General features: G+C 55.2%; 1 protein-coding gene across 1 annotated transcript in view; it reads right to left on the bottom strand.

Annotated features, from left to right (window-relative positions):
* TMEM63C (transmembrane protein 63C) overlaps positions 1 to 14,870 on the bottom strand; it is a 63,592-nt gene that overhangs the window by 3,304 nt on the left and 45,418 nt on the right. The window contains exons 10-23 of the mRNA XM_069465159.1: positions 14,630 to 14,703; positions 13,906 to 13,986; positions 13,674 to 13,797; positions 11,151 to 11,284; positions 9,590 to 9,712; positions 9,006 to 9,159; positions 7,725 to 7,831; positions 6,627 to 6,713; positions 6,016 to 6,081; positions 4,114 to 4,276; positions 3,752 to 3,857; positions 3,168 to 3,335; positions 1,963 to 2,072; positions 597 to 668 (exon numbers count right to left, since the gene is read on the bottom strand). Of these exons, the coding sequence (XP_069321260.1) occupies positions 597 to 668; positions 1,963 to 2,072; positions 3,168 to 3,335; positions 3,752 to 3,857; positions 4,114 to 4,276; positions 6,016 to 6,081; positions 6,627 to 6,713; positions 7,725 to 7,831; positions 9,006 to 9,159; positions 9,590 to 9,712; positions 11,151 to 11,284; positions 13,674 to 13,797; positions 13,906 to 13,986; positions 14,630 to 14,703 (1,569 nt within the window). The remainder of the gene's footprint in view (positions 1 to 596; positions 669 to 1,962; positions 2,073 to 3,167; positions 3,336 to 3,751; positions 3,858 to 4,113; positions 4,277 to 6,015; positions 6,082 to 6,626; positions 6,714 to 7,724; positions 7,832 to 9,005; positions 9,160 to 9,589; positions 9,713 to 11,150; positions 11,285 to 13,673; positions 13,798 to 13,905; positions 13,987 to 14,629; positions 14,704 to 14,870) is intronic.

The raw sequence follows: 14,870 nt of genomic DNA, 5'->3' as shown, positions 1-14,870 counted from the left end.
GGCACAGACTCGGTGCACACACTGGGCATCCGAACTTGTGGCAGGGATGTGGGCGAGTGCTCACACCCCTCCAGGCCGAGCCACACGTGACAGCCAACGCCCAGCCTTCCTGCCGGGCCCTTGCACTCTGGGTCTGCCTCTCTCTTCAGGCTGACGGGGTCACTCATGCGCGCCGCCCCTGCCTTACCATCAGTGCAGACCTCCGCTATCGCTCCTGCAGCTCTGCCTGCGCCTGTGCCCTTGGAGGCAGCCTTTGGTCCCGAGGCCCAGCCTCAGCACGCCCCCGCATCTACACAACTGACGTCGCTGAGGTCGGGGTCGCCCTGACCGAGTACTTCCTCTCTGAGGACCTTCTAGACACTGCCTGGGAAGGTTCGGTTCTTCTCTTGTCCTCAATCTTCAGCCAGGGCCACGGCAGCAATTGGACCTGGGCCAAGTCCTGCTGCGTCAGAGAGGGGAGCCCAGGGGGTCCCCATCTCCTCCCCAGTACCCAGGGTGGACACCAAATGCTGGTGCCCCCGACCGTGCTGCTGGAGTAGCCCACCCCTGCGGGCACCACCCTCCCGCCTGTCCCCAGGGTGCAGGTGGTGACTCACAAGGGAGGTGGGCGTGGAGGAGGTGCTGCTTGGCTCCACGTCGAACACAGTCTGGATCTCCTCCTCCTCGGGCTGCAGCGGGGAGAGGGAGGTGGTCACAGAACGGGGGTCTGCTCTGCACCCCTCCCTCCCCACATGCAGAGGAGCCCCCGCCCCGCCCCTGGGCCTCTCACCACCCTGAACTCAACTCATACTGTCTGCCCAGGGGGACAGAGAGAGGGCCGGGCTGCGAGAGGGTCCCTTTGGAAAGTCCTATCCTGAAGGACCACAGTGGAGGAAAGTAAGCAGAGTTTGGATTGGGATTCAAAGAGGAGCCTGCTTGGACTCCAGGAAAAGCTTTGACTTCAGCACTGTCTTCTTTCTTCCTGGGCTTTCCCTCCATATTTGGAGCGAGTCCTAAACCAATACGGTCTCAGTCCCTGGCCGTCCTCCTTCCCTAGAGTGGACACTTGGGCAACCAGACCACGTGACGTTGTTGTATTAGAGAGACAGAGCTGGAGGGTCGTTCACGCTGGCCCCTCACCACTGTGGCGCTCCGGCCCGGGGACGGAGGACGAGGGCCGGGCAGAGAGGGCACAGGAGCCGGGGCCCAGGGCCCTGGAGACCCCGGAAGCCAGAAGATCCTCCTCCAGGAGGCTTTCTCCTCTGACTCAGCAGGGTATCAGTACTTAAAATCAACTGTCTTTTCTTTATATAAATTCATTTAAAAAGGAAACAATCATATCGTAAACAGAAAACCTGTGCCAGTTGCCATAAGCAGAAACTGAAAAAAAAAATATAACTATGAAAAATGAAAAGCTATGTTTTTGTCCACCCGCTTTGGGACATGCTGGTCCAGAACACGGTGTTGCTGGCATGGCTCTGAAAGGGCGGGACAGGCTCCATCTTCCCGGGCAGCCTGATTGTTCGGCTGGCCCCGCTGCCAAAGAGCCAAAGGAGGCACAGGGTCGGGAGCAGGGGGGCCTCTCAACACCGGGCTGGTTCACCAGCAAGTTCAATAGCCTGGGATTTTTAAAGGTCAGAGAACGACTATCCCCCGTCCCCAGGTCCTCATCTCTCGGTCCTGCAGCCCTTGGAATGGTGCTCACAGCTCAGTGGCTGGACTGGACTCACACTGGAGGAGCCCGCTGCTTGGAGGAGGTGTCAGAGGGTGGAAAAGGAGAGAACAGCTATCTTCCGGGTGGGGCCAGGGTCTGAGCCAGTGCAAGGCACGCTGCACACTGGGCTCGCACACCCCGTGCTCAGACGGAAAGGCGAGACCCTTTCATCTTGGGGTGCTGTGGGGACCCAGGCCAGGAGGGTGTCCTAGAGCTGTGTCCCCAGGGGCCGGGAGAACCAGTGTTGGAAGGGCAGGCTGTCAACTCACCTTGTAGTCAGGGCTCATCCAAAACTTCCCCATAAAGATGCCAACAAAAGCAACTATCATGGAAATGAGGAGGTTGGACAGGGAAAAAATGGTGATGGTGTTGAGGGAACCTGCCGAGGAGAAGAAAAGGCCATGGACAGGCGTCTACCAGCTGAGCTGCCACCCAACTGACAGATGCCTGGGGACAGTCTCAGCACTTTGGCAAGGGCTTTGACCTGCCCCATTCTCCTCTGAGAACAACCAGGACCAGTGAGCCTGACACAACAATGGCCCTCTGTTGATTTAAGTACCCACTTAAGTGCCCGTTAAACGTGTCCTTCCGACCTGTCCTTGGGAAGTCTCCTTGAGTCCCCATTTCTGCCACTGCCCCCAAACAATCTCTGCTCTACACTTGGCCCCCGCAAGCCCTTTGTGGGTGAGCATGCTCAGTCATCGGTGTGATGGCACTGACAAGCGGTCCCGAATGCATAAGTCGTTTACATTTCCCGTGGGGATATTTGGTCCCCTTTTCATGGCAGTCATTCCAGTCCAAGGTCACTGCTTCAGGATGCTTCCTGCAGTGTTTCTACAGTGGCAAATGATGGTCAACAACCCCCCACTGGGAAGGTTAAGGTCAAGTGCCCAGAGGGAAGGGCAGTGGGGTTGGGGGCTGCCTCCAGGGACGGGTGCCTCCCAGGGGAGAGAGCCAAGCGACTGTCATCTGTGGCCCACGGGGACTGCTTCCCTGAGGTGTCTCTGAGTTCCCTGCAGGTACAGCAGCTTAGTGTAGCCAAAGAATAAGTGAGAACCCAGCCAACCCTGAAGGCTCTGATTCCTCCTCCAGGTTCCTGGCAGCCCAGGAAACCAGGCATCTTGTAGTATCCTGGAGGCAACGTCACGGTCATGGAGCCTCCAGTAGCTAAGATTCTATTTCCCACCAGTTTGGAGTCAGAATGAAGGGATATGGTGTTTACTGCCCTGAGGGGCAGAAACCGAAATCCATACAACTTGGGCCCTGTGAGCCAGACCCACCCCTTGGCTGCAAAGCTCTGCCTAGACTCGAGACTCGGATTCATGCCCTTCAGGCCCAGAGAAGTCACTGGACGTGGCCCCGTCGAGTGAGCAGCGTCTTGTTCTCCCTGGGCTCCTCCCCTCCAGCAGAGTCAGTGTTAAGGGCGCAGCGGGGACAGGCGGAGGTGGGACGGCCAGGCAGGCAGGGTACCTACCTAACCGCAGGACGGAGAAGAAGAGCATCCAGAACAGACCCAAGAGCGGTGCGAAGATGGCCTGGGAGATGGCGGCCATGTGGATCTGCTCGTTCAGCTTGGTGGGCGCGTAGGAGTAGTACATGTTATAGCGATCTGTCAAGTGCTTCATGGCCAGGTACAGCAGCCCTGGGGGCCAGAAGATGGAGACATAGTCAGTGGCTACTTGAACAGCTGGGACCTGTGCCACCCCGATGTCCCCATAGGCCCGAGAAGCCAGATTCAGGATTGCCAGAGTAACAAGAGCCAAGGACAACAGCCAGCTCTGTGATGGTGACCTCTGGCACCAGCAGCTTCTCTTGAGTCCCCAGAACTTGTTCTTCCAGCTTGGTGAGGAGTCACTCATTCATGCATTCATTCAACAAACATCTCGTGGCAGCAGCCATCTCATCTCAGCACCCCTCCCCCCATCCCAGCCCTGACACCTCCTTGCCACAGGTTGTCCCAGATCTGCTCATGCTCCAGGAGGTGGCCTCATGCTGGGGCTCAATTTCCCCTCCCAGTCTGCGTGTGGGCAGCCCCGGGTGTGTCCAGCGATGACTCACCGAAAGGGACAATGATGGGACAAGTGATGCTGTACGCCATCACCACACTGAAGACGTTCATCATCCACGCGTACTCTCGCCCATACTGGAAGTCTGTGGCCTGGTCCTGGAGCAAAAGGCAGGTCACTCTGAGGATGCCCAGTCCCGCTGGCCTGGCCGACCCTGCAGCTCTCATCGGCCTGCTGCGTGCTGGCTGGCAGCTCAGGCCTGGAGACAGCCCCCCTCCCAACCCTGGAGTCCACAGCGCAGCCGCCCGGCCACACCATCCCTCCAACCTCAGGTCCCTGCTGCCAGCAGAACCCCTCCCTGACACTCTCCCAAGAGAAACTGAGGCTGTGCTCAAGACAGGGCCTGGCCCTCACCTTTCTGATATGAGCTCTCTCTGGCTCCGACCTGGAGAAGAAGAGGCGGGTGCTGTACCAGCAGAGCGACCCCAGGCGGAGCAGGTCCATGCTCGTGCCCAGGAGAGCTGCCGTGATCACATAGCTCACGAAGAAGGCGCCGTTGTCTGGCAGGAACACACACCTGGGCAGTGGGGGAGAGGGGAAGCCAGCAAAAGCAGCCGGGGGGACAGGGAGAGGGGAGAGATGTTGAGAGGGAGGAGGAGAGAGGAAGAGAAGAAGAGCAGGGGAAGTGGAAGACAGACAAGGAGGATGAAGTTTCGTATAGATAGAGAGAGAGACATGATAGATTGATCGATATGTCCCCAACCCAATTTAAGTTAACAAGGAGCCCGTTGGGCAGGGCTGGGGGTGGACCATGTAAAGTGTGGGTGTTTTAGGGGACACGTGGACTGGCTTGATCCAAAGTAGGGTGTCTGACCCGGGTCCATAGACTCTTGGGAGTCCACGAGTGAGATTCTGGGGGTCTGTGACCTTGCATGGGAAAAAAAATTACGTCTTTATTTTCACTAATCTCTAACTGAAATTGAGCATTTCCTTCCATTAAGATTATGGGGAGCAAATCCTAGCAATGTTAGCTGCTGATGTAACTTTATCACCAACTGAAATCAGATATTTTCACATCATGTTGCAGTCACTCCTGGTATCTTACAGCATCATTGTGCTCGTCACCATTTCAAAACGACGGTAGGTATCAGATGTGCTGCTAAATTACACAGGATTGAACCTTTCCTGTCTGCAGACGTGTATTTGGTGTAACTGGCCACCTTCAACCAGGAGTCACTCGGCCACCTAACGGCCACATTGCCTGTTACCGCTGTTGCTTTCTGCCGTCCTCATCTACACAATTCTGTCAGCGTCCTTGAAAAGAGATACCTGCAAGCCTCCGAACACATTCCAGAACTCCTTCACAAGCTATTCTTTCTTGATGGCATCAAAGTTGAGTCATAAACTCACAACCCTTTTCTTTCTCATATATAAACTATATTGAAGATACTGGCCCAGCCAAAGATGGACACATTCATCTTAGAAATAAAAACTTATTACAATGATAGTTTAACCTGGGAGAATTCTGGTCCTTGCCTTATTGTGCAAGCTCGGGAAGCTCGCGTGTCATTTCCAACATATCTTTGAAAACTGGGATTGGCAACACTTGTAACCATAAAAACAAAAGATCAAAATTGGCTAAATGTCCAACGTGATCCGCATGTTGCCTAGTCAAAGTTCCACCCCCTCAATTGATGTTTATTCCAATAAGTAAGATCAGCTTTCACACTGTTTTAAAAACCATAAAATGTAACCTTAGCTTTTCTATATTTAAAATGTAATATCTTGTTACCAATGTGTTAATAAAGTCTGTGTCACAAATTAGTTTTTGAAATATTTTGATAAATGTATTTCAGTATAGTTGGTTTTCTTTGCAATCCATGTATTTTACGCACTTGAAGACATCATTGAGAGCCCATGTAAAACTGGCAATATCTAAATAAGTTTTTTTGTGGACTGTACCAACGTGAGTTTCCTGGTTTTGATACTGTGCTATAATTATGCAAAAGGCTACCACTGGGGGGAACTGGATGAAGAGTACATGGGACCACCCCTGCCCCCATACATTTTTTGGGCAACTTCCTGTGAACCCACAATTATGTCAAAAACATCATTCTGAGAAGGGGCCCCTGGACTTTACCGGATTGCCCATGGGGTCCAGGCACAGGGAAGGTTAGAATGCTGCCTAACGAGAGTGTTCACATGCATCTGTCTCTACCTCTGTGAGCAAATTCAGGTGTTGGACTCAGGGAAGGGCACACATGCCCACCCCAGTGGAACACACAGACACCCGGGAGTACACATGGGACTACTCACTGGAACCTGATGGACGCCTGCTCCAGATAGTAGATGTCAAAGAGCCAGCGCAAAAAGACATCCAAACTGGAAGCAAGAACAAGGCCGGCCCCTTAGTTAAAGAATCTATGAGTTAAGGCCTCGGGTTCAATTTCTCTTTGCGTGGCTTCCCTCCTTCATCCTCCCTTCCCCTATCCCCGAAGGCTCTTGCCTCATTCCAGCGGCCAGTCCCTCTTCCTTCTTAGTGCTGGGCCACCCCTGCCCTGAACCCGTGGCCTTTCAAGCTTAAGGTCACCTCCTCCAGCAAACCTTCGCCAGCCATTTCTCCCACTGTGCTCCCTCCCTCTTCCCAACATCTCCTGCTTGTTGGCTGCATCCTCCCTACCTCGGGCTGTCAGTCAGCTGGCAGGCTTGCCTTGTCCCCCCTGCTGGGTGATGAACTCTTTGAAGGCAGAGTTCTTGGCTGACACATTAGAGTTTGCATGATACCTGGCTTATCTACGCCCATGACGGGCATGGGACTGTCACACGAGGAGTGGATTTGCAGCAACCACAGGTTGCTACAGTTTCTGAAAGCGGAGGGTCTAACTCTAAGGTCAGCCTTAGAGGAGGCATAATTGGAGGTGAGATACCTGGTCAGTCCCATAGAGGGCAGAATGACCACCATGAACACCAGAAAGATGTAGCACTTGTGCACTATGATCAGATTCTGACTTGATCTAGAAGGAAACAAAGAAAGATATTCATTAGTCTCACACACTAATAAATATGTGTGTGTGTGTGTGTGTGTGTGTGTGTATATATATATATAGAGAGAGAGAGAGAGAGAGCTATCTGGGCTAGGGGGAAACTAGTTTAATTGTGCAGACCAATGCTATCTCCATAGGGCACTATGAGCTATGCTACACCTGGGAGCAGCAAGAAAGAACAGCATGAGCAACTAGTGATGTCTGCCCTGCACACAGGAAGGGAAGAGAAGGCACAGCCACGCCGCATATTTGACATCTCTGTGTTAAAGAGACATTACCAATGATACTCGGAGTCCCTGTGGAGCTTCTGTGATCTATATAAGCCTTGTTCTTGGCCAGAGGAAAGGCCAGCAAGGCTTTTGAGTAGGACAAACCTTTTGGCTTGCTGCCTGGTAGAATGGTAGGAACTTTTGGTGCAGCAAATAACTTTTGAGATGCATGCAGCCTTCAGGCCAAGGCAATGCCACCTGCCCAGGAAGTGGCAAATACTTTTTACCAGTAAGCGACTACCATAGGACCATTAGGGCTAACAAATGGGAAAGCTCCTGATTGCTTAAAATGTTGGCAGTGTGGGGGCCAAATGTGTCAACAGGCAGATTGAGTTTGCAGGCCCCTGCTCCACAGCCATGGCACGTTTCCTAGACGAGTCTGTTCATCCGGGGCTTTCTGCCTCTAACTCCTGGCACTGCCGGGCTCACGCCTACAGCTCTATCCCTGCAGCGTGTGGCCGGGGGCTGAGGGAACAGCCTAAGGAGGGCTTGGAGGCCAGAGGCCCAGAGACAACCCAGGCCCTGTGTCCAAAGTGAAAACACCTGGTGGTGTTTTGGGGTAGTTTCAAGTGATAAGACCATCCCATATCTATTCTCCTCCTTAGGCCAGAGGGGAGGCCCAAGCACCAGGCTGGTGAGGGCGGCTAGGACAGGGGGAGAGGCTGGGGAAACGGCAGGGCTGGGGGAGGAGGAGAGGAGGCCCCCAGGTCACCTGGTCCAGTGGGCCTCTAGGAAGGCGGAGAAGTAGACGATTAAAGGCAGTATCACCGTGAAGGCCCAGAGCAACACGGAGGGGAAGAACTGGGTCACGATGGGGCTCTGTAAGGCAGAGGAGGGCAGGAGAGACGTCAGTGCAAGGAGCCCCGTCCCTTTGCAGGCCCGTCCTGACTCCTCCCGTGTCCCTCTTCTCCTCCAGCTCAATCCCAGGGCAGGTGCCTTCCTGGAGGGTGCGAGGGGCCTGACCTTTCTCCCGTGCCTTCCTGGCTGGGAGTCCGCCTGGCTGGGGGCAGGCAGAGGCTGACACTCCAAGGCCAAGTGGGGTCCCCAAGGGGCCAGGTCTTCTATGCTGAGGTCATTGGAGGGACAGCCTGAGCTTTCCTGAGTGACTTCATCCTGAGGCCAGAGCCAGCCACTGTCCCTGCTCTCCCACAGGGGACGACACTGCCCCTGCTGTGACGGTAGGTGAGCAGGGGATTGGAGGGTGGGGGAGGAGAATCCCCAGGGAATGCTGCGGTGCTCCCAGATGCATGTCGCCTGGGGCCTATGACGAAGGTGACAAAGGGGAACAAAAGTCAGCAGCAGAAGTGGTGTGGCTTGACTTTGTTGTGCACGTGCGTCTGTGGTGCTGGGAATGGGGATGGGGACAGTGTAGCAGGAGGGGCCTTCTACGCTCCCTGTAGCGGCCGTGAAGCTACAGACTTGGGGAAGGGCCGGTGCTCCCTCTGAGCCGCCTGTCAGGACGAGTGTCCTGCACCTTCAGGGACGGCTCCCCGGGCCTGAGGGCTCTCCGCCGGGATGGGAGGGGTCTGAACACGGGAGAGGTGGGGACAGAGCTGGAGTCCCCGCTTCCCTCAGAGGGCCGTGCGGGACGTACCTCACTCTTCCTCACCCTCAACCCCACCACTCAAACCAGGAACCTTCAGCCCGAGAGAACTTGGCGAGAACGGAGCTGTTCACACCTGCCACACCCTCCACACCCCCGGCTGGCCTGGGACCAGGCCATCTGATGAAGGCCTCCGAGCCCATGCTGACCTGTCCCCCCAGACTCGCCCCAGGACCCACCTGCAGCTCCCCCATCTCCTTTCCTCTCCAGCCCCACCCCTAGGACGGGCAATGACCCACCTTCATCCCTTCGGCACAAAGAACACTCTGCCCCACCACTGCCACCACTGCCACCTCCACGGCCACCGGGTGCGTCGGCCCCTCCCATCCTCGCCTGAGTTTTTCCTTGATCTCCCCGGGCCCCCAGGCCTGGCCTGAGCAGAGGAGGCACCTGCAGTTTCTCGATGGGGCGGGTGACGTTGTACATGTCAATGGTGTTGATGATGATGGCAGGCGTGGTGAGGAAGAAGAAGAGGAAGAAGAGGAAGGTGTTGATCGCGATGAAGCGAGCCCACCAAAAGAAGCGGCGAACAGAGAGGTGTTTCCTGGGCAGGGAGGGAGCGGGAGGCACACTTAGACACAGTCGTTAGGGAGAGCCACGCACTATCCCGGCAATCCGGCTGTGGACCCAGGCCGCGCTGGTCTAATTCAGGCCCCTGGGCCATCCCTCAGTTATTCCATTTGAAAAGGCTCTGAATATATCACATAGGTGAGCAAAAAATGGACCTGGGTTCTTTCTGCAGGAAAAACCTTTTCCGCAAGGACTGGGCACCTTGCACACTTGGGGGGCTGAGTCTGGGGGTAGGCAGGGGCTGTGGTGCTCGGGAGAGCCGTGGCATGGCCCGTGGGAGCCGTATTTGGACAGCCCTGGGCACAGTCTCCAGGGAGTCTCTGTTGGGCAGTAAAGTCGGGAGAGAAGGCCCTGTCCTCTTGCCGCCTTCAGTCTCAGGAGAGCTCAGAGGAGAGGGTGCTTACCAAATAATGTCTTTGGGGTGTGGGGCGAGAGTGACCCTCCAGTTGTAGGACTTGACGATGGTGGTCACTGAGGACTGCTGGGGCTGCACGCCACAGTGGATGTACTTGTAATCCTCCTGGACACTGCAAAGACGGGAGAGGAAGAGGAGACAGAGGTCAGGGGGAGGGAGGATGGGCTTAGGAGGGTCTCCTGCCAGGGTCCCAGGGCTCCTGTGGCAGTCCCACGCAAGGGAGCTCATCTTGAAGCCTTGGGTGTGCCTCCCAGGACCTTCCAGGTGGACAGTCTCTAAGGCCCCGAATCTGGAGGAAAGGGGCATTGGAGGGAGCCTAGGCTGCCCATGAAGGGGAGGGTACGGCTGGGTCTGTCTCTGCCTTTCCGTCTTAATAGCAGTGACAGCACAGACACCTCTTTCTTTGAGATTGAGAGGGAGGTGCTAATTTTAGCCTCATCTTAATATCAGTAACTGCCAATTATTGAGCTCTTTCTGTGTATTAATTGGTGATTAATATCATCTCAATCACAGGGATTACTAAACTGAGGTGCCTAGAGACACAAACGAAGAGGGCAGGTATCCACCTTGGAGCCCCATCTTTGGCTTTCTACCTCCTGCTGTGCTGTGGTCAAGCCTCAGATCCTCTCAGCCAAACGATGATGTCTCAGAAAGTGAACGACATTATCTTATGCAGGTGTATTGCTTTATACAACACACGCACATTAAACAGAACACATCTCCCTTGTTAACCCTCTGGGAGGTGGACAGGGCAGAAATCAGTCACCAAATTTGGCAGCTGAGAAGTTTGAATGCAAGTGACTTGCACAATTGAGCACCATTGTTTGCAACTACAATCTAGGCAGCTCTGCTATCCTTCTGCAGGGCTGGGGTGGGTGAGGACAAAGTTCTGTGCATGATCAGGCTGCCCGTGGGAGAAGAGGCCCCACAATGCTTGACTGAGGATTCTGGAGCTCCCTTAGGGCTTTGGCCCAGTCGTAAGGATCCTTCTGGAATATTGCACAGTGAACCTAATTCACTCCCTGTCGAGTGGGGCTGCCAGAGGCTGGGGCAGAGAAGAGAGGGACTAGAGGGCTATGAACTGGGGGGGCAAGGGCCTGCAGCAGGAGAGGAGGGCAAACAGGGCTTCTCCATCCTGACTCTCTCTCTGTGGTGAGCAGAGCAGGCGATGTGCATGCCATGAGGGAGAAAATGGATACCACACGTGTCAAGGCTGGAAGAGGAACCATAAGGTCAAAGGCTACACTGACTACCTCTGTGCTGGAGCAAGGACATACAGGAGTGAGGAGCCCAGGCCTGGGCGTCCCTACAGACCAGCTGGGCCCCGGCAGCCGGGGGAGACCGTGCAGCCATCTTGCTGGGGAGCCAGACGTCGGCGGTCCACGGGGGTCGTGGAGGGGCTGAGAAGGTCAGAATATGGCAAACGGGAGGGAGGCTGGCTCTCCTCTGCCCCTTGGTCAGGAGAGGGGTGACAGAGGCCAGTGTCAGAGGAGCAGAGGCCGACTCACAGGGCTGGGCAGGGCACCACAAGCCACTGCCCTAGTACTCACCGCTTCGCCATCCTCGAGTCCTGGAAGGTGACAAACACCAGGTCGAGTCGCTTCAGCGGGACTCGGTTGAGCTCCGCGTTGAACTCGTCGGTCAGCTGCTCCTCCAGCTCACTGTAGTACTGCTCTGCGTCTACCTGGGGCGAGAGGTGGTCCTCAGAGCTGGAGGGGCCTCGCCTGGACACGGGGCGCCTCTCCCTCAGCAGCCTGGGGGGTGGGGGGCCTTGAAGCCTGGCAAAGAGCTCACTCAGGACCCCGGGTGGGCTCCGAAGTCCAACCTCTAGAACAAGAAGAACCTATGACTCTGCAATTTGCTCCCTGCCCTTAGATCTGGGGAAAGTGAGGCATGGCTGAGGGTAAGGGGGTGCTTTCAGACTTGGGGTGCACCCCAGAGAGGTGATAAGATGTATTTGCAGCATTTTCAGGAGAGGGGGAACGATTCTTTTTCTGGACTGGCCGGAATTCAGTCGTGCCTGAAAGGGCCGGCCTTGCAAAAGTCAACAGGAAAATGTCTAATCCTGCAATTTCCTAGTAACAGTGAAACATCAATCCTGTGAGTTCTCTCCCTAACAGGCATCCCGCGGGAGCTCTGTTTTGCAGAACTTCTGAAAAGAGCTGAACAGATGGAAAAAAGATGGAAATCTTTCTCTTTCTCAATTGCCTTTGAAAATCTACTTTTTACAGTCTGGAAAGTTCCTGAGTGAACAGCAGGGTCCGAGCTTCAGGCCTCAGCCACATCTCTGGGGCAGAGTCACATCTCCTGTGATAATCCTGTCTCCAAGGAAAGGCGGGGGAGCCGACTCTTGGACTCTGACATCCTGCCGCAGTTTCTGTTATCATCCTGCCGCCGCGAAGGAAGAACGGAGCGGATGCAGCAGTACCCTGTTCATTTGGCTACAGCCACAAACCTTCTTCACCCCCTAAATAAAAGCCTGAATACCTGGTTCTCTCTGCCAACATCCTCGACCTCCTTCACTTCCGTGTTGGCTCTTTTTCCACCCAGGGAAAAGTAAATAAACTTCTTTCTTTCTTTTTTTTTTTTTAATGAAAACAATTTTATTTTCTATTTAACAAAATGTAGACTTTAATGATAACCATATGTTAATGCTTAGAATGAACAAAGAATTTTGGCTATAGTTTTCTGCCAGATTTTCAGGGAGGCATATTCTTCACTTCACACTTGACTTTGGCAGCTCAAGCCCAGAGTCTCTTTTCCGCAAACAGTTCTGGAGGCCTTCTCTCGGTTCTTTAATCTCCACGTCTTCTCGCTGAAGCCACCTCCTGTCCTCACCCTGGTCAGGTTTCTCTTCTTCAGTTGCTCACAGGTCTGACTCTGCCAGCCTCATGGCTTCGGGATGGGTTGTGAGCAATTCGCTGGGATCACCGTCATTGCCTCATGACATGCTGCTGCTTCCGCCAGGTTTGCAGTTGTGCTTCCCAGTTGGTGGCATTGTATTAACATTTGCCCCTTCAATCAGCAAGAGACTGACTAGCAAACACTTGTGAAGCCAGGAGGAGTGTTTGAGGGAGGACCAAGTCTATAACAAGTGGTTGCTTTGTTGATGAACACAGTCCTAGTGCTGCCCTTTGTTCCCTGCTCTGTAACCTTGTCACCATGCAAACCTGGGTGGAGGGGACCCTCAGTGTAGAGTGGGGCAACTAGAAATTCATCTCCTGAGAACTCCGTGGTTTCCTGACTGGTTGGTTGCTGGGGGAGCTGAGTAGCTCCTGCTGAGCTTGCCGAAGTAGCCACATGGAGCAGAATATTGTATTTGTGGAAGGGTATTGTTGAAGGCATTGGCCACCACATACACGCAGTCACCTGGCAAAGAGCCCATCAGAGGTTCCGTTTGGATTCAGCTGCGAATCTGTGTTTGGTGCCCAGAAAGCCACTGCATTGACTTTAGAGCAGGAGGGGGAGGTCAGGGCCTGGGCTGTGCCTCCCAGCCTCCTGCACCTGTGCCTCCAGCCATGCCCCTGGCCTGGGTGGGAGAGACTATTTCCTCCTTCCTGGAGGGATGAGCCAGCAGGCTGAGCCCGCCAGACCCTAAACTTCTTCCTTCTATCCTATTCTTTGTCTAGAGAAATCTTTCTCAAAACCTGTGTGCACTTGCTCTCGCTCCATAACACTGCCCTGATTCCAAGTCTTGAGGCCTCCTCCAGCCCAGGTCGGATGATCAGATGGAGCTTGTCGACTTCAAACATTCCTGTCCTATCTCTTTGGAAGCCCAAGGCCTGACAGCCCACTGCAGCTGGCTGTGTTCTCTTTGGTTCCTTTCTCTGGTCCTCCCGTCTAAGACCAGCCTGCCTGGATTGCTCCGGAGGTGGCCCCAGAAAGGCTACATCTCCTCCACACGCTCCACAGGGAGTCGGGACTTGGTGGAAGGGGAGGGAGGAGCCAGGTGTGGCCGCACCAGAGCAGACCTGAATGAGGCCTGGGGCGCAGAGCTGCGGGCAAGGGCACAGGGCCTGAAGCCCCAGGTCACCACCCGCCCTTGCCGTCCCCCCGATGCCCACACCAGTTACCTTCTTGAAGCAGGTCCAGCACTGGCAGAAGCACAGCCGGGAGCAGGGGTGGATCCTAATCATCACCTTCCCGGTCTTCTTGGCCTTGGCTGTGTAGAAGAGTCGGCCCCGCATGGCATGGCGCCTGCCAGCGGCGGACGAGGGGGAAGGACCTTCCAGTCAGGGGCCAGCAGAGCCCCATCCTCCCCTTCTACCCCACCCCAGACCCCGGAAGGCCCTGCTGTGGGCTCACCTCTGATCATCCAAGTCGATCAGGTTCCTGACGTCATAGCAGAAGTGGACTCTGGTCACCATGCACCCTGGATAGGCTTCGCTACAGCCACAAACATGGATGCTGAGTCAGCCTGTGGGGTCGGGGATGTGCTGTCCCTACCCCCTGCCCACCGCAACAGCCCACGAGGCCGGGCAGCTCAGCCGCTTGGGGTCCCCGGATGGGAGAGTCCACACATGCTCCTCAGGCTGAACTTCAAGGTTTGAACCCTGATAATCTGAGAGCGGCCGAATCCTCCCTATACGACTCAGAACAGGGCCGCGGACAGAGCTCCAACTACCGGGGAACCCAGCAGAGAGCTGCTCACAAAGAGATAATTAGCTCAGTGGACAGGGTCCCCGGAACCAGGAACTTCGGGTCACAAATGAGGTCTCAAAATGATCTGCTCTAAACAGCTGTGGTCCAGGGGCTCCCTGGACTCAGCAGCCGGAGCAGCAGGGGAAAGGAAAATCAGGATCACTCACATCACGCATGCCACGCAGGAAACCCCTGACTTCAGAAACCCTGCTCCAGCCCCAGCGGCCCTCCCCATTCTAAAAGTCCAATCCTGAGCTGAGCCCAGGGAGAGCCACCATCTGGGGTGTCCCTAGCCCTACCATCCTGCGCCAACCCACTACCACCTGAGGACCCAGGCAGGGCTACCAGGAGGAGCCCATCCCTGCCTCGGCCCAACCCAGCCACTTACTGAAAATGCTTAATGATGATCTCTGGGTCTTCGATGTCTGTGGGCACATAGGTGATCATTAGTGTCCTTGTGACCTGGGCGGGAAGGGTAAATGGAGAAAGAAGACTATGCTTGTATAGGAATTCCAGATATCGGGGTCTTCTGGTGGCCAGGGGCTTCTGCTCATGCCGGGCTGCCTGATGCCCAGTGTCTCCTGTGAGTAAAGCCACGTGCCAGCGTCCCCAGCCTGTGGTGTGCCAGC

Source organism: Eulemur rufifrons, chromosome 2 (genome assembly GCF_041146395.1).
Source record: "Eulemur rufifrons isolate Redbay chromosome 2, OSU_ERuf_1, whole genome shotgun sequence".
NCBI lineage: Eukaryota > Metazoa > Chordata > Mammalia > Primates > Lemuridae > Eulemur > Eulemur rufifrons.
This window is presented reverse-complemented; position numbering and strand designations above follow the sequence as displayed.